At 43.0% G+C, this 25,954-nt stretch overlaps 1 protein-coding gene across 1 annotated transcript in view; it reads right to left on the bottom strand.

Annotated features, from left to right (window-relative positions):
- The window catches only part of LOC134969333 (C-signal-like), a 398,632-nt gene that overhangs the window by 27,714 nt on the left and 344,964 nt on the right, over positions 1–25,954 (bottom strand). The window contains exon 5 of the mRNA XM_063945239.1: positions 20,384–20,494. Within this exon, the coding sequence (XP_063801309.1) occupies positions 20,384–20,494 (111 nt within the window). The remainder of the gene's footprint in view (positions 1–20,383; positions 20,495–25,954) is intronic.

Genomic DNA, 25,954 nt, shown 5'->3' with positions numbered 1-25,954 from the left:
TCCGTTACAGGATGATTGATCATGTCCCCTTGAGTATCACGGGCGGTGATCGTGGCTCTAAACTATTACAACTAGAAGCCAGGTGGATAGCGAAGCTTGATGTAATGCATCCGAGAGGCTTGAACGAACAGTTCTCATATGCCTGCTTTTTGAAGTGATTTGTGTAGTATAATCATGTCTTAGCAGCAACTATATAAAGTAACAATGATAATGTGGCGACACTGTTAAAGATTGCTTCTATATACTGTAGGATGAATATTGTATCTCTGAGACATTGCATTTAATGGCTATATTTTATCTCTTAGTGATTGTGTCTAATCGCTGCTGATCTGCTCTACAGTCTTTTATATCTTTCGGTGGGGTCTGGTTTCCTTGGATAGTGCACTGATAGCACTACTACATCACTTCCGCAGCTTCCGGACGGATGTTCGGGTCCGGACCTGCTTAGGGAATGTATGTGGGTGGTCTATAAAGGTAAGTTGTATTTTTTAATGTTAATAAAGCCTGACAGTGGGGTGTCCACTGAAACGTTGTTAACCACATTTAGTGTGCTTCGATTGTGTTCTGCTATGAGTGCCACGTCTTCTTCCTGATATATATAGATTAGGGGTGTGCGCCGGGCCATTTTTCAGGCTTTGTGTTTTGGATCTGTATCTCATTCGTGTTTTGAATCTGTATTGGTTTTACCAAAACCGCCTTTGCGGGTTTTGGTTTTGGATCTGTATTTTTTTGGGGGGAAAAATCATAAAAACAGCTGAAATAACAAAATTTGGGGGGGTGTTTGTTCCTACAGTATTATTAACCTCAATAACATTCATTTGCAGACTAATCTGAACACCTCACAGCTCACACTATGGGGCCTAATTCAGATCTGAAAGCAGCCCCTAATTTGTTAGCTAATGGGCAAAACCATATGCACTGCATGGGGGGGGGGGGCAGATATAACGTGCAGAGAGAGTAAAGGGGGGTACTCACGGAGCGATCGCTGCTTAAAATCTAAGCAATCTGACTCCGTGTGTACCCCCACAGCGATCGCTGGTGCTAGATTGGCCTGCAGGCTCAATCTAGCAGGTCGCTCATTTCACCCGTCTCCCCCCGCACGCTCAGCACACATCGCGCTGTGCTGAGCGGGGGGAGAGATGTGTGCTGAGCAGTTTGCACATTTAACTTGTCTAATAAAGATGTTAATTCAATTCAGTATGCAGAGAAAATACTAATTGAAAGTATAACACTAGTGTAACTGATTAGTTGCAATATGTATCTCCAGAGTTTTCACTCCACATGGATACCAGGGGAAATTGAAACTTTGTATATGTACAAGGCAACAAGCACTTCAGAATAATTGAAAGGGTCCCGACAATGGGCTGGTATAGCAGTTGAATTACATATAGGGGGTAATTCCAAGTTGATCGCAGCAGGATTTTTGTTAGCAGTTGGGCAAAACCATGTGCACTGCATGGAGGGCAGATATAACATGTGCAGAGAGAGTTATATTTGGGTACCGGTGCAATGATGTCTGTTAGTGCTGCCGTGAATAATAGTAGAATCCTCGGGTATACACGTGGAGCGTCCCCGTGAATGATGTAAAACCGGTGATCAGAGTCTTATTCAGTCTTATTCAGACTATTACTCACTACTTATGTACCAAACACACAGTTTGTATTCAGTCTTTTCTTCACTCTTTCTAATCTTCGCAGAGAGAGTAGTTTGAAGAGTATGCTGCGAATCAGTGGAATATGACAATTACCTGCAACTATTTTATCAATAGGATTTACAGCGACCCCTTAATTGGCATTTAGTATTGCTAATGCCAACATTAATGCAATTAGGAACAACACCATAGTATGTTACAACACACAGAATAAATATATTTTATTGTACAGCAACCGACGATCTCCGCAAATCTTCACTGGGGTTGAAATGAGTTAATGTGAAAGTACAATCTTATCAATCACTACTAAGCATGACTATTATATCAATACTCTGTACTAGTACCATAAGCAAAGTTATATATTAAAACACTCTTACTAATTACTGGTATACTTAAACTGGTAATGTTAACCATGTATATCAATTCCACTTTAACTTCTATACTGCGCAATAGTTAATGGCCGTTATGTTGGTGCACATGAAGTCTCTTTTGTAGATAAGTTCCTTACAGGTGTAGCACAGTTAGTTAGCTCCCTTTTCTATCCTCAAGCTTGGTCACTGGATATAACGTAAGCCGTTTTGTTTCCGCTAAATGTCAGATAATGTTGGATAAATCTCAAGATAAGGTAAAGCTTGATCAAAAATATCATGAAGATGTTACTTAGGTATTTTAAGTTAATTAATGGAAATTATCTCCTTCTTTGGGTTATCTGACTAGAGCTGACGGAGAAGCTTTTCTCTGGAATCCTATTTGAGATATACAAATGACGAGGTGAATGGCTGATCTGCCTGTTTCTATGCTCTGGTTCTGCGTGGTATCTGAGGTAAGTCTAGCTCAGAGCGTAACTAGAATAATAACTTTCTTTATATATCCCCTTCAGATGATGTCCAGCTATCTTATTATATAATACAGTGTAGCCTTAAATCCCCTTCAGCGTGAGGTCGCAGTTAATGACTATCTGACAGGGCGCTGAGTTGATTTTCCCTTCACCCTGAGGCCCTTATCTGTTTCAGTGTTCATGCGGGCCCTCCCCTCACCATGTATGGGATGCTTGGGAGCCGCCTACCACCTTATTAGATGTCACTCACGAATACAGGATCCTCCTTGCTCTGTTCGGGTTGGTGGAGCCGTTCTCTGCCGCCGCCCGGCGGACGTCACGGAGGAAGGTCCCGTCTTACACTGCAGCCAGTCTCTTCCTGCGCTCACGGGTCACTGCACTCCCACCACGACCACCGGAGCTACGCGGCTGTCACCGGAGACGAGATCAGGTAAATCTCTTCTGTCCGCTCCGGGTCCCGGGAGTCAGCCGCGGTCCTCTCTCTACTCGTCCCGTTGTGTCTGCAGCGCAGTCCTTCCTCCTTCACTCCTCGCCTCAGAACCCCCAACGGTCCTTTTCACGCTCCCTTATATCTCCTCTGTTCTAGGTTCCCGGATCAGTCCCGCTCTCTGTCACTGCACGCGCTGGCCTCTACTCTTCCAGTCTCGCTCCAAGCACCCCTAACCCCTGCCAGTGGTTAAGTCCTGGGGCCACGAGCTCATACAACTCCTGGGCTACCAATTGTCCTGCCCAGCGTATTTACCTTCCGTGGGGGTGTTATACATATTATATAAGTGTTTGCCCTCTATGAGGGTACCATGCATTATAAATTCTCAATGCCAGTTACCATTATGTGGCATTAAATTTTACAGCAAACCCATGAACTTAAAGTGTTTCTATAATTTTATTTTAACATCACACACCTAGATATATAGTACTACATATTAACTTATTTAGCTAATCACCAGGGTACTACATACATCCCGGCTTTAACTATGCGTATCCTCACGCATAACTTCTAATTCTTATTAACCATATTTCTTTAAACAGAAGAACTAGTTAGCTAGAAAATAAGACTATAACATTAACATGAATCCTTTAACACATATACCTTGAAGGTAGTATGCCTTGTGTACTTCTCTCCGACCTTCTCAGCAAAGGAATGAACTCTACACCATTTGCCTCAGATTTGTTACATTCCGTTACATGAGGCAATATTAACCTACAATCGTGTAGGTGACAACTTTCTGTTTCACTATCATTTAATAAGATTTCTTCATTTGCCGGGGTAAATGCTGGAGGTGTAGGGACTAGTACTGGCCAGAACAGCCCCATTAAATCTTCTACAGAGTCATTGACCAAGGATTCAGTACCTGAACTCACTCCCTCTGTCTCTTTATTTTTGGCGTTTTCATTCTGAACTCCTGAAGTCTTGTATTTTTTAAATTGGTTGCGATGTACGACTAAGGAGTAACGTCCATCATCTTTGGTGATACGATAGACGGCCACCTCAGGCTGTGGAATCTCTGTTATTCGGTAAGGTGTTGCTTCCCAATAACTATCCAGTTTGCTATGTCGATGATGATTTTTCTTCAAGACCCAATCACCTATATTCAGAGACTCAGCTAAAGCTTTTACATTGTAGCGTTCGGCCTGTTGCTTTCGTACCTGATCCATTCTTTGATTGACGATAGTTTGTGCAGTTTTTTGGCATCGTTGATGTTCTTTCACCCAACCTGTACGGGGAATTGTTTCTTGAGCAATTTCTGTAGGCACTCATTCTATTTACTATTCGGTCAGGAGGGCAAATTGCCCGCAGACGTAAGGTCTGCGGGCAATTTCCCTCCCGACCGAATAGTAAATAGAATGGGGTATATCCAGTAGAGCTATGTTCTGTGTTATTGTATAAGAAGGTAATCTCTGGTAATAATACCGGACAATCTTGACGCTCCGAGGCGGGAATCGCCCTTAACATACCGATCAATGATTGATTCATCCTTTCACATAATCCATTGCATTGGGGGTGATATGCAGTAGTTCTTAATTTCTTACACCCGTATAAAGTGCAGAGTTCCTGGAACAAGTGCGATTCGAAAGCGGGTCCTTGGTCAGTTAATGTATTTTCCGGATACCCGTAAGGATGAACAAAAGCTCTCCATAGCAGTTCTGCAGTGGTTCTTGCGGACAGATCTCGCACTGGAAGAGCCACAGCATATTTTAAATAGTGATCTATCATGGTAAGAGCATATTGATACCCGGTTCGACTAGACTCTAATTTGATATGATCCAGAGACACTAGTTCTAATGGATGAGTAGTCGTTATAGGATGAAGAGGGGCTTTCTGATTCGCGGGAGCTGGTTTGCGAAGGATACAAGTTGAACAGTTGGCACATCAATTTGTTATATCTTCTCGCATTCCAATCCAAAAGAATCTTTTCCGTAGTTGAGCTTCTAACTTTTGGGCCCCGAAATGTCCCGATTGGTTATGATACTCTTGGAGCAGGGAGTCTTTATCCTGATGTGGCAACACAATTTGCGTGATTGGGCGATGCGTTCTCGGGCTGATTCCACAACGAACTAATAGTCCCTTTTGTATCCTTAGCCGATCTCGTTGACGCCAAAGTTTTAGCAGCTCTGGTTCGGTTAATTGTCGTTCTAGTTAATTTAACACTTTTCCGGATAATAACAGAGTTTTCAATTTGTTTAAAATAACACTCTCTTGTTGGATTTGATGCCATTTCTCCTCCGGTTCTAATTTGTCCACACTGGAGTTATCTTGCGCCTGTATTGACTGTATATTGGTAATCACAAACCGTTGTTGAACGAGCAGATCATGAAATTTTGGCATTTCGACGTCTTCCCACTCATCCTCTTCATTGGTACTTTCACTTGGGCCAGGTAATCGGGACAGGGCGTCCGCATTAGCGTTATTTTTTCCACTCCTATACTTAACAGTGAACTGGTAATTGGCTAATCGGGAGCACCATCGCTGTTCCAAGGCTCCCAGGTGAGCTGTTGCCAAATGAGAAAGGGGATTATTGTCAGTAAATGCTATGAATGGAGTGGCAGCCAGGTAGTTTTTAAATTTTTCCGTAACGGCCCACACTAATGCCAATAACTCTAATTTGAAGGCGCTATAATTTGTGTCATTTCGTTCAGTTTTCTGCAAACTTCGACTTGCATAGGCAATTAATCTTTCTTTCCCTTGTTGGTTTTGTGACAGGACAGCTCCCAACCCTTGATAACTAGCATCAGTATAGAGTTGGAATGGTTGGCTGTAATCAAGATATGCTAGTATAGGCGTTTTAGTAAAGAATGCCTTCAGCTGGTCAAATGCATTTTGTTGCGTGTCTGTCCATACTATCAGTGTATTCCAATGTTGCTGGATTCTGGGAGTCCCTCGCAGTAACTCATGCAATGGAGCCGCAACGTGCGCAAAGTTCTTCACGAATCGACGATAGTATCCGACAAAGCCTAAGAACTTTCTCACTTCCCTTAAAGTGGTGGGTGTAGGCCAGTCCAGTACGGCAGCTATTTTCTCTGGATCAGGAGTTACTCCTTCTGCACTTACAATATGTCCCAAATATTGTACTCGGGTCTTCTGAAGATGACATTTAAAAGGTTTCACCTTGAGACCATACTCCGCTAACCGTTGAAAGACCTCATGGAGATGCGTGAGATGTTCTTGGTAATCGCGGGAAAAGACTATTATGTCGTCTAAATACAGCAACACCATATCAAAATTCCTAGACCCTAGACAATGCTCCATGACTCATTGGAACGTCCCTGGAGCATTACAAAGTCCGAACGGCATTCTCTCAAACTCATATAATCCCATAGGAGTGGTAAAGGCCGTCTTTTCTTGATCCGTTGGTGCTATCCGAATCTGCCAATAACCACTAGTTAGGTCAAGCGTAAAGATTCTTCGATCCTCGGCAAAGGATACGCGTCTTTATGTGTTACTTGATTAAGTTTTCTGTAATCAATACAAAAACGTAAATTTCCGTCTTTTTTTCGAATCAATACTATTGGTGCCGCCCATGGACTATGACTTTCTCTTATGACCCCGGATGTCTTCATTTCTTCTAACATTTGCTTTACGGGTTGATATAAGGCTGGAGCCAGGGGTCTATATCTCTCTTTAATAGGTGGTGCATTCCCTGTGGAATATAATGTTGAACCTGCGCAACTAGTCCAAAATCTGCTGAATGTGTACTAAAAGTAACGGAATTTTCTTTGACTACCTTGAGTACTCCTTGTTTGAGCTCCTCCGCAGTATCTGCTTCCCCTATTTGGATTTCTTCCCACCATGACGACACTTGTTCATCTTTGTCACTGGTGTCCGAGCTGATGTCTATCTGGTTAGGGGAAGAGATGACATCAACAATGTCCTGGAAATCGGTCCATACCAGTTTAGCCATGGTTTGCTTCCGACATAATCTCACGGGGTAGTCATGAGGGTTAAGAATTCGTAAAGGCACTCGTCCTCCTTTTACAGTAACTAGTACTCGTGCCACAACAATATTACCACCCTGGACTGTATGATAAGGTTCTACAATGGAATCAGAATCCCTTCCTCGGGGTCCGCATCGAGCTTTTCCCCATACCACGGTTTCCGTATTGGGTTTTAAAACTATGGGTCGCCGATCGGCTACTTTCACTTTTCCGATTTCTCCCGAGGCATTTATAAATCTTTGTTGTCCTTGAAGAGTCCTAATAGTTCTCTGTAACGCTTGTTGACAAGTTGGTGGTATACTCGACAATTCATTCCTTAAGGCAGCAATTAATTCTTCTGGACAGTTTTGTAATACATCCATCCCTACAATAATAGCGGGAACCATTGGATCATCTACATTGGTGATAAGACATCCTTGTCTCAGGAAAACAGCCTGTCCATCTTAACGTCAAATTTATAATATCCCTGATGTCAGGAATCTGCATTCTCCGTCGCATCACTACTGTGGAACTACAGGTTCCAGCAGTTCAGTTAAGTTCCAGTTTTCAGTCTACTGCAGCCTGGAGTACACAGTGCTTCAGCTAACTCACAGCTGATCTGAACACCCAATCCAGCGGGGTGTGTTCTCACAGAGATGCAACATCCAATCATCACAGACCAAGGGGTATAAACTCCAGTTCCTGGCTCAGTCTAATCGCCTTGGACAACACGTCACATTCTGTGAACAGGCGTCTCCTGTTTGCAGTCCTCTGTCTGCAGAGATACCCCTGTGTATTGGACCTGTGGAACTACAGGTCCCAGCCATTCCAGTTCCGTTCCAGTTTCCAGTTCCAGGTTCCAGTATTCAATCCTTTGTTTCCAGCAATCTCCTATTTCTGGCATCTCCAAGTTGTTTCCCTGTTCCAGTGTTCCTGTGGAACTACAAGTACCAGCAACCACTCTAGCTCTCCTGCGAGACACATTCAGTGTGCAAGTTCCTGTGTTCCAGTCTCCAGTCTTCATTGTTCCAGTTTGCTGTAAACTCCAGTACAGTCCGCACACCAATTTGCAGTAAGAGACTCTCCTCAGGTGTTTTTCAGTTCTCAGCCTGTGCACCTAATTACCAGCATTCCACTCTGTGCATTGCCTTTAGCACTTAACATCTTGCTGTGTTAGGACTGTCTCCTGCTAGGGCCTTGCTTGGCTTAAAGACGTATGCTTCTACAGAGACTGTGCTTTGATTGCTATTCGTTATATACCAGAGTTTGTTAGCTGCACCTGATTTCATTATTGCCTTATCATTTATATCAAGTTACAAGTTCATCTTCATTGTTCATGTGTTACCAGTGACTTTTGCAACATTCGTTTAATCGGGCTAAGTTATTATTCATTATTCCTGTCATCCGTTATATCAGTTGTTCAGTTGCTGTGTTATCCCTGTGTGATAATAAATATCAAGCGCTCATGCGCAGGACTGTCCTTCAGTCTCCCCGTTTCCTCTATCACACCTACACTGACCCACTAGTGCCCCCTCCGGGGACAGACAAAGTTACAGAATCCTGACACCTGACAAGATATATTTAGTCCATTGCTGGCCAGAAGCCTGAGCCAAGGTGGTGGAGGTGGCATTATTTCCGTCAATTGCCAATGTTGCTGGAAGACTCCCATCTGTATGGTAGTTACTTGAGAGATGGTATCTAATATAGCCGATACATGTATTCCATTAATCTGGATGTTAACTATAGGACATTGTCCCACATATTGCGGGCACCATTCTTCTGGCGTAGGACCTATTGTGTTGCTTCCCCCTGAGGGTTGGTCTCTGGCCTCGGGGTGTTGTCGTTTAAAGGCTCCTCTTGACGGCAGACTCGCTCAATGTGTCCACTGATATTGCATCGTCTACAGATAGGACGTCTCTGTGAATCAAATCGATCAGTGGGCCTTCGACCTCTTCCTGATGGTGACTCCCACCACTCATTCCGTGGTCTTCTCCGATCCGTACGCCAACTTGATTCTATTCTTTCAAATGGGGCTTGTTTACTGAGTTTTTGTAACTCTCGGTACATTGCTGCCATTCCTACCGTCAGTTCTTCCATTTGCCCCTTTAACAATCGTACAGGGTCAGTAATAGGAGCCTGCGCACCATGCTGAACGAATTTTTCCGGTTTGACCTTTTCACCTGATATATTATACAGATCAGCCCTATTCTCTGATGATTCTTTATATCCTGGCATTTTAGGAAAGGAAACCTCTTTTGGTTGACTTGAACCAACCAATTTAATCATTGCCTCCTTAAAGTCTAAAAAGGAGTCACCTTTTTTTTGTAACCTCAAAAGTTTCAATTGGGATTTACTATTCTCACAGCTGGTTCCATCTATGAATTGATTTATCAGTACCTCATCCACTTCTCTTACTTCGGTCTCATCTACCTCTTTAAGGTCTCTCAATGCTTCTTGTAAACTTAATGCAAAGTCTCTTAACGACTCTCCTGGTTGTTGTTTCCTAGAATAGAACCGTGACTTAAGCTCTGACAATGTACTAATGTCAAAAGTGGTTGCTAACCTTTGGAACACCTGTTCTGCTGTCTGTCGCTCCTCTAAGGGCCAAGGTAGCACTTCCCGCAATGCCGAATCTTTTAGCTGCCCTATTAAGATTTCCACTTGTTGCTGATTGCCTACAGGATATAGTCTAAACATTGATTGCATCTTAGTTTTAAACTGAATAAATGTGTTAGCATTCTTGTGTCTTTCCTCTCCCGAATATGTGGGCAAGCACGGGGCCCCAAAATAATATGGCATAGTGATCGGATTTACACTAGCCATAGTTGATTGTAATGATTGTGGCCCGTCCGTCCTTGTTTGAGAACTTTGTGAACTTGTTGTTGGTTGTTCTTCCGTTGACATGTTCTCTTCGTATCCGTATCCTGTTCTGTAGACGCCAATTAAATGTACCAAACACACAGTTTGTATGCAATCTTTTCTTCACTCTTTCTAATCTTCGCAGAGAGAGTAGTTTGAAGAGTATGCTGCGAATCAGTGGAATATGACAATTACCTGCGACTATTTTATCAATAGGATTTACAGCGACCCCTTAATTGGCATTTAGTATTGCTAATACCAACATTAATGCAATTAGGAACAACGCCATAGTATGTTACAACACACAGAATAAATATATTTTATTGTACAGCAACCGACGATCTCCGCAAATCTTCACTGGGGTTGAAATGAGTTAGTGTGAAAGTACAATCTTATCAATCACTAATAAGCATGACTATTATATCAATACTCTGTACTAGTACCATAAGCAAAGTTATATATTAAAACACTCTTACTAATTACTGGTATACTTAAACTGGTAATGTTAACCATGTATATCAATTCCACTTTAACTTCTATACTGCGCAATAGTTAATGGCCGTTATGTTGGTGCACATGAAGTCTCTTTTGTAGATAAGTTCCTTACAGGTGTAGCACAGTTAGTTAGCTCCCTTTTCTATCCTCAAGCTTAGTCACTGGATATAACGTAAGCCGTTTTGTTTCCGCTAAATGTCAGATAATGTTGGATAAATCTCAAGATAAGGTAAAGTTTGATCAAAAATATCATGAAGATGTTACTTAGGTATTTTAAGCTAATTAATGGAAATTATCTCCTTCTTTGGGTTATCTGACTAGAGCTGACGGAGAAGCTTTTCTCTGGAATCCTATTTGAGATATACAAATGACGAGGTGAATGGCTGATCTGCCTGTTTCTATGCTCTGGTTCTGCGTGGTATCAGAGGTAAGTCTAGCTCAGAGCGTAACTAGAATAATAACTTTCTTTATATATCCCCTTCAGATGATGTCCAGCTATCTTAATATATAATACAGTGTAGCCCTAAATCCCCTTCAGCGTGAGGTCGCAGTTAATGACTATCTGACAGGGCGCTGAGTTGATTTTCCCTTCACCCTGAGGCCCTTATCTGTGTCAGTGTTCATGCGGGCCCTACCCTCACCATGTATGGGATGCTTGGGAGCCGCCTACCGCCTTATTAGATGTCACTCACGAATACAGGATCCTCCTTGCTCTGTTCGGGTTGGTGGAGCCGTTCTCTGCCGCCGCCCGGCGGACGTCACGGAGGAAGGTCCCGTCTTACACTGCAGCCGCAGCCAGTCTCTTCCTGCGCTCACGGGTCACTGCGCTCCCACCACGACCACCGGAGCTACGCGGCTGTCAACGGAGACGAGATCAGGTAAATCTCTTCTGTCCGCTCCGGGTCCCGGGAGTCAGCCGCGGTCCTCTCTCTACTCGTCCCGTTGTGTCCGCAGCGCAGTCCTTCCTCCTTCACTCCTCACCTCAGAACCCCCAATGGTCCTTTTCATGCTCCCTTATATCTCCTCTGTTCTAGGTTCCCGGATCAGTCCCGCTCTCTCTCACTGCACGCGCCAGCCTCTCCTCTTCCAGTCTCGCTCCAAGCACCCCTAACCCCTGCCAGTGGTTAAGTCCTGGGGCCACGAGCTCATACAACTCCTGGGCTACCAATTGTCCTGCCCAGCGTATTTACCTTCCGTGGGGGTGTTATACATATTATATAAGTGTTTGCCCTCTATGAGGGTACCATGCATTATAAATTCTCAATGCCAGTTACCATTACGTGGCATTAAATTTTACAGCAAACCCATGAACTTAAAGTGTTTCTATAATTTTATTTTAACATCACACACCTAGATATATAGTACTACATATTAACTTATTTCGCTAATCACCAGGGTACTACACTTATTTTTCTAGATCTTTCAGCTGCTTTTGACACTGTTGACCACCCTCTTCTCATACAGACACTTCAATACCTGGGTCTTCAAGACTCTCTTGGTTCCCATCTTACCTATCTAACTGTGTATCTAATCTTCAGTGTCCGCTTTTCTGAATCCACCTACTCTTCGCTACCTGTTTCAGTTGGAGTACCGCAAGGCTCAGACTTAGTTCCTCTGCTTTTCTCAATCTATACCTCATCTCTTGGTAAACTAATCAGCTCTTTTGGATTTCAGTATCATCTGTACACAGATGATACTCAAATCTACCTATCCTCCCCAGATTTGTCACCATCTGTATTGGTCTGTGTCACTGAATGCTGTTTCATCTTGGATGTTATCTCGCCACCTCAAACTTAATATTTCAAAAACAGAGTTAATTATATTTCCACGAGCCAACAGTAGTTACCAACCTGATATCTCTATCAATGCTGAGAACTCAACAATAAATCCTACCCCACAAGCTCGCTGCCTAGGTGTCATACTTGACTCGAAACTGGGATCAGTACGAAATCCCGCCGGACGGGATCCCGGTGGTCGGAGTACCGACACTGGGATCCCGACTGGCACAATCCCGACAAGGGGGCGAGCACAACGCAGCCCCTTGTGGGCTCGCTGCACTCGCCACGCTACGGGCACGGTGCCTCGCATAATTTATTCTCCCTCTATGGGTGTCGTGGACACCCACAGAGGGAGAATATGTCGGGATTGTGCCAGTCGGGATCCCGGTATTTCGACTGCCGGGATTCCGTTCTGCGGGATCTTGACCGCATCCCTCAGAACTTTCCTTTGCTCCCCACATTCAATCTGTCTCAAAATGATGTTACATGCATGTAAAAAACATATCCAAATACGACCATACCTTACACAAGACACTGCAAAAACGCTAATCCATGCTCTCATTATCTCCCGCATTGATTATTGCAATAGTCTTCTTACTGGTCTTACCAAAAAGAAACTGCCCATCGATGGTTGCCATTAAGGGTGCCATCAGTGATAACCATTGATGGCACTTCAACCATCTATGGTGAACCATTGTTGGTTTTCACTACACGATGACCACTGCTGGCAGGTGCTGACTGGTCCATGAGCCAATAAAAACACTGGGGGATGTATGTTAAAAGTGGGAAATTGGGATAAAGTGGGATGTACATTGAATGGACTTTATGGTAGAGATGAGCGGATTCGGTTTTACTCGGTTTTACTCGGTTCTCAAAACCGAATCTTATTGGCTATCCAAAACACGTGACATCCGTGAGCCAATAAGATTCGGTTTTGAGAACCGAGTAAAACCGAGTAAAACCGAATCCGCTCATCTCTACTTTATGGACTATCCTCCATGTCTGCCATTAGGATTTACTTTTTGGTATCCTGTAAGGGGTTTAAATACCTTCCCAGGTCACTTCCATGTCTATGCTTTGAGGAAGATACACACTGACCATATCAAAAAGCGCTGGAAAGGAGGCAGAATAAGTACATTTTTGTACTTTTTTAAATCTGCCAGTGGATTTTGCAAACTGGGAACGCCTGGTGTTAATACTGTGCTATTGTCTACTCTTTGTGATAGTAGACTATACCATATGGTGAGAGTCCAAGTTTATCCTCCACAGATTTTTATTCTATATATGAATTATATATTCCATCCAAATATCTCCCTTACATGCAGCTGAATCACAACATCTAACAAACCTTATAAACATCACGTCTCCCATCTCCCTACAAGTCACTAAAATGTGCTTTATGGAATGCACGCTCTGTTTGCAACAAATTAACATCTATTCATGACCTTTTCATTTAAAAAAACTCAATATGCTAGCTATAACAGAAACATGGCTCACACAATCAGACATGGCCTCCCATGCAGCAGTGTCACATGGTGGCTTCCACTTCACACCCCCCCTCAGGCCTGGTAACAGTAAAGGAGGTAGGGTTGAAATATTACTGTCCAAATCTTACACATGCACAGTTTTACTACCTGTTCCTTCACTCGCATTTACATGATTTGAAGTACATTCTATTAGGATTTTCACCCCTTTCTCTCTGCGTGTTGCAGCTATCGCCCAACTGGCAACCCAAAAAGTTTCTGGAAGATTTTTCTGCTTGGCTCCCTCACTTTTTCATATCTCCACCATCATTATGGGTGATTTCAATATCTCAATTGACAGTCCACAATCTCCCCATGCCTGCAAACTACTCTATCTAACCTCCTCTCTTGGACTCTCCCAATGGACTGACTCCCCTACTCATCAGAATGGCCACTGCCTTGATCTTGTATTCAACAGACTATGTTCTGTTTCTGAACTCACTAATACTCCTTTCCCTATCTCAGATCACAACCTTATCACCTGCATGCTTTCCTCCGTTTCTTCAAACTCAAGTCCCTAAAGTCTACCAAGCCTCCTATAATTCACATAAATATTAACGCTATTCATTTTCAACAACTATCTACCTCTCTGCAACCACTGTTTTCACCAATTTCGACATTGATCCATCCTGAGACTGCTGAATCACACCTTACCAAAACTCTAGAAACAGCACTCGATGTAGACTTAGATGTCAACCGTGGCACTCTAAATTCACAAGACACCTAGAAAAACTGTCACATAAAGTAAAACGTCAGTGGCGTAATTCTCGTAGTTCAAGTGACTTTCTCACATATAAGACCATGTACCACTCTTATCGTAATGCTCTGGACACTGCCAAACAAACATATTTCCAATATTTCATCTCTGCTCAAGCCTCTAACCCCAAGCGACTTTTTAATACATTTAAATCACTTCTTATCCCTCCCTCACCCAACCCACCAGGCACAATCAGTGAGCAAGATCTTGCTTCCTATTTGAAGATTGATAAGATCTGAAATGAAATGGTATGCTCTGCCACAGCCAGTGACCTACTAAATTCCCTTTCTGAACCCTCTAACACAGGATGTTGTGCCCAACACTCCACAGAGACAGCAGGGACTAAGGTAGTGAATGATTTGGTCACTGCTAAATCTAAAGGCCATTACTCACTACTTATTCTCCTTGATCTCCCTGCTGTATTTGACACTGTTGACCACTCTCTTCTCATACAAACACTACAACCCCAAGGTCTTCAGGACACAGCCCTTTCTTGGTTCTCATCCTACTTATCTAATCGCTCCATCAGTGTTCATTTCTCTGATTCCACCTCCTCTTCGCTACCTCTCTCGGAGTACCGCAAGGCCCAGTCTTTGGTCCTCTGCTCTTCTCTATCTAAACCACATTTCTTGGCAAACTAATCAGCTCTTTCGGATTTCAGTATCATCTGTATGCAGATGATACTCAAATCTACCTATCCTCCCCAGATTTGTTATCATCTGTATTGGTCCGTGTCACTGAATGCCTTTCTGCCATTTCATCTTGGATTACATCTCGCCACCTCAAACTTAATATTTCCAAAACAGAATTAATTATATTTCCACTGGCTAATAATAGTTACTAACCTGATATCTCTATAACTATATATAACTCAGCAACCTGATATCTCTATCACTATAACTATCTGTAACTTAGCAATCATCCCTACCCTGCAAGCTTGCTGCCTACGAGTCATTCTTGACTCTGAACTGTTCTTTGTTTCCCACATTCAATCTGTCTCAAAATCATGTTACATAAAACTATAAAACTAAGAAACTAATCCAAAATACAAACACATTTTATAGAAGACACAGCAAAAACTCTAATCCATACTCTCATTATCTCCCGCATTGATTATTGTAATAGTCCCCTTACTGGTCTTCTCAAACATAGTCTCTAACCACAAAAAAGAGGAGATTAAATGAAGCGCCTGTGTCAGTATTGAATGAGTTAATATTCTTTAAATAATAATTGTTGAGCCCACGTTCGCTTGACTAAAGGGGCTGTATACACCCCTATTTTAAACAATAAAGAACAACAAGAAAAGACGTCAAGCGCTCATGGGTTCATACTAATATTCCAATAAACATATTCAGAGCCGGTAAATATATATTAAAAATAATGTGTTTTTATTTATACTTATAATAGCATCTATAGTTAGTGATCTTAAAATATAGAAAATACTTTATACAATAAATAATATTACTTGCTGGCTAGCAGTTGTATCATTGGCATAAATAAAATCAGTTTCCCTCTGCGGAGAGTATTGTATTACGGAGGCTGTGTTGTAACACTGTCAATATTGGCAACTTAGTATCAGTTCATATAGTAACTGTTGCACGTGAATAGTATAGCGGCTACAGACGGAGTTAGAATGTATCCAATTACCTCCTTTGTAGGTCCAGCGGTGTGGTCCTACCACTTGTGCCGAGCGTCCTCGGCAATGTTTGATATGTCTGTGGGGGTTTGCCTTTTATTTTCACCAGCTGTAAATTCAGATTGATCCACGGGAGGGTGGATGTAGAGCCGTTCTGCTAGTAGAGCCGCTTGACCCAGTAGAAAGTGACAGAGCTCGTGGCGGGATGGACTGATGGCAAAGTCCTGTATTAATCCCGCTCTGCTGAGCCGTACGCCTCCGTACTTGCCAAAGACACTGCTGCAGCAACCAACTGGTGGGCGGAGACTGACGCGTTTCGAAATGTGCGATTTTTGCCATCAGTCCATCCCGCCACGAGCTCTGTCACTTTCTACTGGGTCAAGCGGCTCTACTAGCAGAACGGCTCTACATCCACCCTCCCGTGGATCAATCTGAATTTACAGCTGGTGAAAATAAAAGGCAAACCCCCACAGACATATCAAACATTGCCGAGGACGCTCGGCACAAGGGGTAGGACCACACCGCTGGACCTACAAAGGAGGTAATTGGATACATTCTAACTCCGTCTGTAGCCGCTATACCAGTGGTTCCCAATCTTTTTTAAGTTACGGCGCCCTAGAGTATCAGAATTTATTTCACGACACCCCTAGGCCAAAAGTGTCTTATTGAGAAATTTAGAAAGAAATATTAAATTAAGTAAATTGTGTTTATATGTCATCCTTAGGTTCAGTTGTGTGGTGAGGGACAGGATTTGCTTCTGTTTGCCCACATATGTTATGATTGGCAGTCACCAACACTGGTTTTGCTAATTACATTGCCCATAAATAATTTGAATTGGTCCTGGAGTAACAACCCAGGGCACCCCTGTAAATGTCCTGTGGCACCCCAGGGTGCCACGGCACACAGTTTGGGAACCACTGCGCTATACTATTCACGTGCAACAGTTACTATATGAACTGATACTAAGTTGCCAATATTGACAGTGTTACAACACAGCCTCCGTAATACAATACTCTCCGCAGAGGGAAACTGATTTTATTTATGCCAATGATACAACTGCTGGCCAGCAAGTAATATTATTTATTGTATAAAGTATTTTCTATATTTTAAGATCACTAACTATAGATGTTTTATAAATAAAAACAAATTATTTTTAATATATATTTACCGGCTCTGAATATGTTTATTGGAATATTAGTATGAACCCATGAGCGCTTGACGTCTTTTCTTGTTGTTCTTTATAGTCTCTAACCACTATATGCTGGATGGAATTACTACTGCATTGAGACAGAAGAAAGGGCTTCAACTGAACAGGGCATGATCCACTCCTGTGGATGCATCACTGTGTACCATATTACATAGACTATTCCTACCGTTATTAGACCAAGCTTAATTTTTTGTGTGTGCTGTATACTCAGTATATGCTTTACAGCTGTGTCCTCATACATCCAGCCTCAATACGCCATGTAACACGAGATGCCTGGCATGATGAGCAGTCAGGTTCTGTACAACTCTAATTTTTTTTTTGCCGAAAATGCATCTTATTCATAATGCAATGCGACTAGGATGCACAAGGAGACTGTGCTGATTAAGTTGATATGAAACTTGTATATTGTGTGTGACTGAGGGCCTGATTCATTACCAATTGCAGATGTGAGATTGCACGCAATGAGCGATTATTGGCAAATTGTGCATAAACTGCGAACACATTGTGCATCCATGAAGGCAAAAATAGGATTTTAATACCTACCGTTAAATCCTTTTCTCTTAGTCCATAGAGGATGCTGGGGTCACTATTAGAACCATGGGGTATAGACGGGTTCCGCAGGAGACATGGGCACTTTAAGATTTTCAAAGGGTGTGAACTGGCTCCTCCCTCTATGCCCCTCCTCCAAACTCCAGTTATAGGAACTGTGCCCAGGGAGACAGACATTTCGATGAAAGGACTTATTGTTAAACTAAGGTGAGATTCATACCAGCTCACACCACAAGCATGCCGCATCACGTGGCATTCAACAGAACACAAGCCAACGGCATGAACAATTTCAGCAACAGGCTGATCAAAACCGTAATACAACATGTGTCCTTGATATATCTCTCGCAGCTTCCTTTAGGTATGCTGCAGTGTCCTTGATATAACCCAGCGTCAAGAGGATGCTATCCCTATCTAGGGTATCTACATCAGAAGACAAGTTGTCTGCCCACTTTTTGATAGCACTACTTACCCACGCAGATGCAATGACAGGCCTGAGTATCGTACCTTTTTAGACAAACGTGACAGGGCCTTGTCTACAGTGTGGGGTGACCCCCACTTTTTCCTATCTGCAGGGGGAAACGGATAAGCTACCGTAATTCTTTTGGGAATCTGAAACTTTCTGTCAGGACTTTCCCAGACTTTTTCAAATAGTGTGTTCAGTTCATGAGAGGGAGGAAACGTTATCTCAGGTTTCCTTTCCTTATACATACAGACCCTTTTATCAGGGACAGCTGGGTCCTCAGTGATATGTATTACCTCTTTAACCGCCACAATCATGTACTGAATGCTCTTTGCCAATTTTGGATCTAATCTGGAATCGCTGTAGTCGACACTGGAATCAGAGTCCGTGTCGGTATCAGTGTCTGCCAACTGGGCCAACGTACATTTGTGTGACCTTGAGGGGACCTGAACTTGCAATAACATATCTTCCACAGATTTCTTCCATGCCTGGGTCTGAGACTCAGACTTATCCAACCTCTCAATCACCCACAGACACACCGGGCATATAGGGGACAGACCCACAGTAAAGTCTGTCAGAGAGACACAGAGGGGATTTGCCAGCTCACAACCCAGCGCCAAATCAACCGGTCTGAAACCACTAAGAAATTGCCTCAGACCTGTAGCGCTTTAACTATAACGGATATTGCACCTCAGAAAATGGCGTCACTGAAGAAGAAGTCTTCTTTTCTTCTGTTACTCACCTGTCTTCTGGCTCTGAAAGGGGGTGACGGCCGGCTGCGGGAGTGAGCATCTAGGCAAACCCTGCGATCAGCACCCTCAGGAGCTAATGGTGTCCTGTAGCCAAAAGCAGAGACATTGAACTCACTAGAAGTTGGTCATACTTCTCTTCCCTAAGTCCCACGAAGCAGGAAGACTGTTGCCAGCAGCCTCCCTGAACATAAAAAAACCTAACGAAAGTATTTTTCAGAGAAACTCAATAGAGCTCCCCTGTAGTGCGTCCAGTCTCACTGGGCACAATTCTAAAACTGGAGTCTGGAGGAGGGGCATAGAGGGAGAATCCAGTTCACACCCTTTGAAAGTCTTAAAGTGCCCATGTCTCCTGCGGATCCCGTCTATACCCCATGGTTCTAATGGTGACCCCAGCATCCTCTAGGACGTATGAGAAATACAATTGCCTTATTGTAGAGTGAACGCATTTTGATTGACAGGAAGTGACTATGTTAGTGGTAACACAGTGTTTGTGGGGAGTGGTTTGGAAAACGCAGGCGTGTCATGATCCTTTTTGGGACATGTATCTGATGTCATCTGCGATCTCTGCGTTCAAAAACATGGCGTCTGGTGCGACTGCATTCTCATTGATTTGAGTATGCTGGAGTCAGCTGCATATGTCGATGGTGTTCTTTTTTTGCGTATGCATTGTGAATCTGGTAATGCTTATGCAACGGTAAGATCACTACATCCTGGCAAAACTGCGGCACCCGCCACTGCAGCGCGGTCTGAGCACAAGGGAGCACTGAACACTCAGCCACGGTGTGAGGTAGAGTACAGCGCGGATAGCCCAGCAGATAACACTGCCTCTGGTAACTATTGAGAAGCTTCTTATTGTTACAACCCATTACGCTGACCAGCTTATATTATATGGAACTTGTTACCTTTTATCTTATTTGCAATACCTCAGAGGATCAGCGGATATACACCCCTATATTGCTTTCCACTAATTATATATGAAATGTCGTTTTTATTGTCACGTACGAATTGTTTTAGTGTTTATTACTAAATACAAATTTTCTAAAGTGTACCATCTATGCAACTGCGCCATCCTGCTTTTCCATATACGAAAATCTGCTGTCATCATTATCATAAGCTCTTACACCTCCTCATGGTAGGAGCAGGAAATGCAATTGAATTTGTTATCCACAATGAATATGCACAACTAAGAATATCAAATAACTCTTGCTACACAACCACAAAACTGTTCGCTTGCACACGTTTGCATTGTTAACACCCAGTTGCCAGTGAGATGTCCATTTTGTATCTGCACAGAAATGGCTGAGGTGCATAGGACTTATTTGCAAAAATGCACACGTAGCACCCAACGCATGCACAGTATGCAAAAAAAAACTAGATGTGGCTGCATTCAAAGTTGCATGAGACTCATAATCGGCATGATCTGTTCAGGCCCTACAACCATAATATATGCAAATATGTAACTTACCCTCTGCGTTCCCATATCTGTTTTGACCCAGCCTGGATGAATGGCTGTGCACAGAATGCCATCATTTTTATATCCTTCAGCTTGACAACGAGTAAGCATATTAAGTGCAGCCTATAAAAAAACAGATGGTAAAGGTTTGTGGAACTGTAATAAGGAACGAATCTTATTTTTTTTTTACATTTTTGAATTGATTTTAAAAAAAATATAGTATACAGTAGCAATATATAATCAGTATTCCAAAATGAGTGGCATGTACAGTATATTTCCCCATACAATTTTATAGGTAGCAAACCTCTGTGCATTCCAGTTCACTGTCATATTTATTATTATTTATTATTAACAGTTTCTTATATAGCGCAGCAAATTCCATTGCACTTTACAGTTGGAAATAACAATGATATAACAAAACTGGGTAATAACAAACAGTGATAGAGATAGGAAGGCCCTACTCGCAAGCTTACAATCTATAGGGAAATAGGCATGGATACACAAGGATAGGTGCTATCTATTGCATAGTTGTCCACCAGATTGCAAAGGTTCTTGGTGGGCTGTATGATATGGTCAAACAGCAATGATGAACCGGGGTTGAGAGGAAAGATGAGAAGACATGTGAGGATATGTGTGGTCTGTGCAGAGTGGATGCAATTTGATAGGAAGGTTTATGAAAGTTATGTGGGCGGTTCTGGAATTTGATACGCTTGCCTGAAGAGGTGAGATGCATGTAACATGATCTTGAGACAGATTGAATGTGGGGAACAAAGGACAGATCAGAGTCAAATATGACACCTAGGCAGCAAGCTTGTGGGGTAGGGTAGATTATCGCGTTTTCAACAGTGATAGAGATATCAGGTTGCTACCTACTATTGACTGGTGGAAATATACCGTATATACTCGAGTATAAGCCGAGTTTTTCAGCACATTTTTTGTGCTGAAAAAGCCCCCCCTCGGCTTATACTCGAGTGATGCTCCAGGACCACAATGAAAAGTACCTGCTCCCGGGTGAGCGGCCAGGGCCGCCATCAAGGGGGTGCTGGGGCCACAACTGTCCCGGGCCCGGCCTCTCTGACAGCGAGTGGAGGGCCCGGGTCGCATGCCACCCGCCAGCGGTGTATTGGGCTGGAGTCTTGCTGGACAGGACCCCTTTCTTATTAGCAGCCACGGCCCGTTCTCAGTGACATCACCGCAGCCGCACTTTACATGCACAGATCAGGAAAGGCTGAGCTGTGTGACTTTGAAGCTGTGTGTGTTAGCGGCAATGGCGGTGAGGTCCGGCCGGGTGACTGTTCAGCAAGTGAGATACGCGCTGCACTGCCGCCGCTGCTGCTCTTGCTGAACAGTCACCCGGCCGGACCTCACCTCCGTTGCTGCTAACACACACAGCTTCAAAGGCACACAGCTCAGCCTTTCCCGATCTGTGCATGTAAAGTGCGGCTGCGGTGAGCATCAGCAGCGGCAGTGCAGTATCTCATGGCCCAGCTGCTTAACTTCCCAGTGATGGCTGATAGCTCTGCAGGACAGCAGCACCAATAGTCGTTCCTCCCTCCCAGCTGGCCTGAATGACAGCAGCTGCAGCCAAACAGCCGCCCCAGATACAGCCCTCTCACTTTTTGATGGCTGATGGCGGAACCATCCAATCAGCGGCTGGCACCGCTGAGGCTGAACAACCACTAGAAGTAAAAAGAACGTCCTCCCGACTCCTGGATGTTAGGACCATGCTGAGTGTCGTTTGGGATCCTGTGCTGTGTTTCAGGTACCACTAGTTTATCTATGCAATTTGGTAGTGTCCTGAATAATGTACAAGCAGCAAAGAGTTGATGTGCCCTGGCCGGGGGCTGCTGGCATGTATGTTAGACCCCTCCATGCCTGGGGCACAGTGGGCGGCAAGTTACTCCTCAAACAGGGCTGCAATTGTACATGTGTATGTAGTGTTGTATCAGATGCTGGAGCCGCCAAATACTGCATACATGCAGTTACATGTGTGTGTGTGTGCATATTATATGTTTGTGTGTGTACGTGTATATATATAAATCTTTTCTTGCGCATCAACGTGCTCGCTGTGCGAATGGATGTGTACGGCTAGATCTGCATTTCCCACCCTAGGCTTATACTCGAGTCAATAAGTTTTCCCAGTTTTTTGTGGTAAAATTAGGTGCCTCGGCTTATATTCAGGTCGACTTATACTCGAGTATATACGGTAATTAACTCTGTTTTTGAAATATTACATTTGAGGTGGCGAGATATCATCCAAGATGAAATGGCAGAAAGGCATTCAGTGATACGGCCCAGTACAGATAGGGACAAATCAGGGGAGGATAGGTAGATTTAAGTATCATCTGCGTACAGATGATACTGAAATCCAAAAGAGTTGATTAGTTTACCAAGAGATGAGGTATAGATAGAGAAAAGCAGAGGACCCAAGACTGACCCTTGCGGTACTCCAACTGAAAGAGGTAGCGAAGAGGAGGTAGATACAGAGAAGCGAACACTGAAGGAGCAATTAGATAAGTAGGATAGGAACCAAGAAAGGGCTATGTCTAAAACCTAGGGATTGTAGTTTTTGTATGAGAAGAGGGTGGTCAACAGTGTCAAAGGCAGAAGATAGATCTAGAAGAATAAGTAGTGAGTAATGGCCTTTAGACTTCATAGTAACCAAATCATTAACCACTTTAGTCAGTGCTGTCTCTGTGGAGTGTTGGGAACGGAAGCCTGACTGAAGTGGGTCCAATAAATTGTGTGAGTTGAGAAACTGTGAGTTGAGTGTAAGCAAGTCTCTCAAGTAGCTTAGAGAGACAAGGGAGCTGAGAGATAGGGCGGTAGTTTGAGAGAGAGTTAGGGTCAGAATTTTGTTTTTTCAAAATGGGAATAATCACTGCATGCTTGAAGAGTGAAGGAAAAATACCAGTAGAGAGAGAGAGAAATTACAGATGTTCGTTAGGGTAGAGATGAGCACCGGAGACAGAGCTTTACTCATTTGTGAGGGTAAAGGATCAAGAGGAAAGGTAGTAGAGAGAAGGATGAGAAGAGTGATGATACTTCATCTTCATTTGTGGGATCAAATGAAGAGAGAGTGCAGAGGGTTTATGTAAAGAACTGAGCAGGTCACTGGCTGCCGAAGAGCATATAATTTTATCTCAGATCTTATCAATCTTTTCCTTGAAGTAGGAAGCAAGATCTTGTGCCTTGATAGTGGCTGGTGGGGTAGGTGAGGGAGTATTCAGAAGTGATTTAAATGTTTTAAAGAGTCTTTTGGGGTTAGAGGCTTGAGCAGAGATAAGAGTTTGGAAATATGTTTGTTTGGCAGTGTCCAGGACAGTCTTATATATGAAGAAGTCACTTGAAATACAAGATTTACGCCACTGACATTCAAGTTTACTTATGAGTTTTTGTAGTTGTCTTGTAAATTTAGAGTGCCATGGTTGACATCTATGCCTACGTGGAGTGTGATGGGTAGCTTGGAGCCACTTCATCAAGGGCTAGATCTAGAGTCTCGTTCAGGTGATACAGCCATCTCAGGAGAGATGAATGCAGAAATAGGTGAAAGCATTTGTTTGAGTGAGGTGGAAAGTTCTTGAAGATTTATTGTGTTAATATTTCTGCGGGTTTGAGGAGGATTGGAGGACTTCAGCAACACAGAGGTTGAATTAATGGAGGAGAGCATGCAGGTGATAAGGTTGTGATCTCAGAGGGGGAAAGGAGTGTTAGTGAGTTCAGAAATGGAGCATAGTCTGGTGAATACTATATCAAGGCAGTGGCCCTCCTGATGAGTAGAGGAGTCAGTCCGTTGGGAGAAGCTGAGACAAGAGGTTAGAGAGAGTAGTTTGGAAGTGTGAGTAGCAGATTTTGGACAATCAACAGCAATATTGAATCACCCGTGATGATGGTGGCGATGTCAGAGGATAGGAAGTGAGAAAGCCAGGCAGAAAAATCTTCCAGAAATTGTCTGGGATACCCAGGTGGGCGATAGATAGCTGCAACACGCAGAGAGAAAGGAGAGTCAACCCTGATGTACTTCAAATTATGTAAATGTGAGTGATGGAACCTGTGGTAGAACAGTGTATGCGAAAGATTGGGAAAGTAATAGTCCAACTCCTCCTCCTTTATGGTTACCAGACCTGGAGGTGTGTGTAAAGTGAAGATCACCATGTGCCAGTGCTGCAAGGGATGTGTCGAAGTCAAAAATATTACATAGAGAGAACATACAGACTCCACACATTATGAGTCGCTATACTTGCAAATACGAGCAGCGAGCACAGCAATATATGGTAACATACGCATTTACACAGACATGCCACAAAGATAGATTCAACACATATTTCATATAGCACATAATTTGAACATATCAAGCGCCAGACAATGTTCTAAATTATATAATGGAGTAACGTCATGTATGTGTATTATTGGAGCGGAGCAAGATGGACATGTCGTGCTTGGTGTCACAGTAACCAGATTAATGTGTAGATTCATTTGATGCCTGTTATTAAGTTGTAGCACATTGCCATGAATAGATATGATTAAATATAGAAATATGAAGCCACAATTCGAATGACAACAAAGAACTTCCTGGAAGACAGCATGTGTGCAGAAAGGATCCAGTAGCTAAACCCTGCAATTAGACCATCAAGGCTGGACGTTGCTTGCATATGAACTGACCAATGACTCATCATGAATGAGAAAGTTCCCTCCCCTAGACTAGTAACAGCTGGCATTTTAAATATTTGTTAGAAAGCAATTTGACTTTTACAGATGGGGGCGCGTCCGCGATATCACGTTCTTGATGATGCACTGTACATTACAAACGCGATGCTGTGGTCGACCAGCTAACGGTGGACACATCGTGATGCTGACGAATCACATCCATGTGTTCTGTTGTGTTACCAGTAAGGCGCTGATATGAAATTCAAGGGACAGTGTGTTTCTCACAATATTTAAAATGCTAAAACGTATTTTTATTGTTGCAAAACAAAGTTCAAATAAGTCATATTGTGTTTGATTCAGATTGGATTGTTTATCTGATAAGTAGATTTAAAGTACATTTAAAAGTTGCTGCATAGCCATAATATAGCTGTGTTAGCATGCTGAGAAAATTTGTATACTTTTTAAACTCAGGCCTAAAGTAACTCTTGGTGCCTGTATAGAGCGTGATTTCTTTGTGACAAAGGAGCCGCTTGGTCTGTCCTCCATTTTGGCCTAGCCACTTGGCCTGTCCACCATTTTGTGTAAGCCTCATGGATGTGGAAAGGGGAGGAGCAGTGGCCATTTTAGGAAGGTCACTTTCTAAATAGCTGATTTTCAGTCTGGTTAGGACAATCAGTTTCCTTTGTCACAAAGTTTCCACATATCTACAAATCCAGCACCATTTATGAGTTACCAATGAATTTATTTAACCCATGCCATAATCAATTACAAATAGTTTCAATTGGGCCTAATGAGAGTAAATGGTGAGATAAGTGAATGTTTTTTTTTCTTGTCTGTGTGTAATTACCTTACATCAAGTGGGGGGTTGCACACAGATAGAAAAAGGAAAGAGAGGTTTTGTTATTTTTTCTCTTTCTTTTTTCCAAGACTTGTGGA

Source organism: Pseudophryne corroboree, chromosome 11 (genome assembly GCF_028390025.1).
Source record: "Pseudophryne corroboree isolate aPseCor3 chromosome 11, aPseCor3.hap2, whole genome shotgun sequence".
NCBI classification, from domain to species: Eukaryota; Metazoa; Chordata; class Amphibia; order Anura; family Myobatrachidae; genus Pseudophryne; species Pseudophryne corroboree.
The sequence above is the reverse complement of the archived record's forward strand: the minus strand, read 5'-3'. Positions and strand labels throughout refer to the sequence as shown.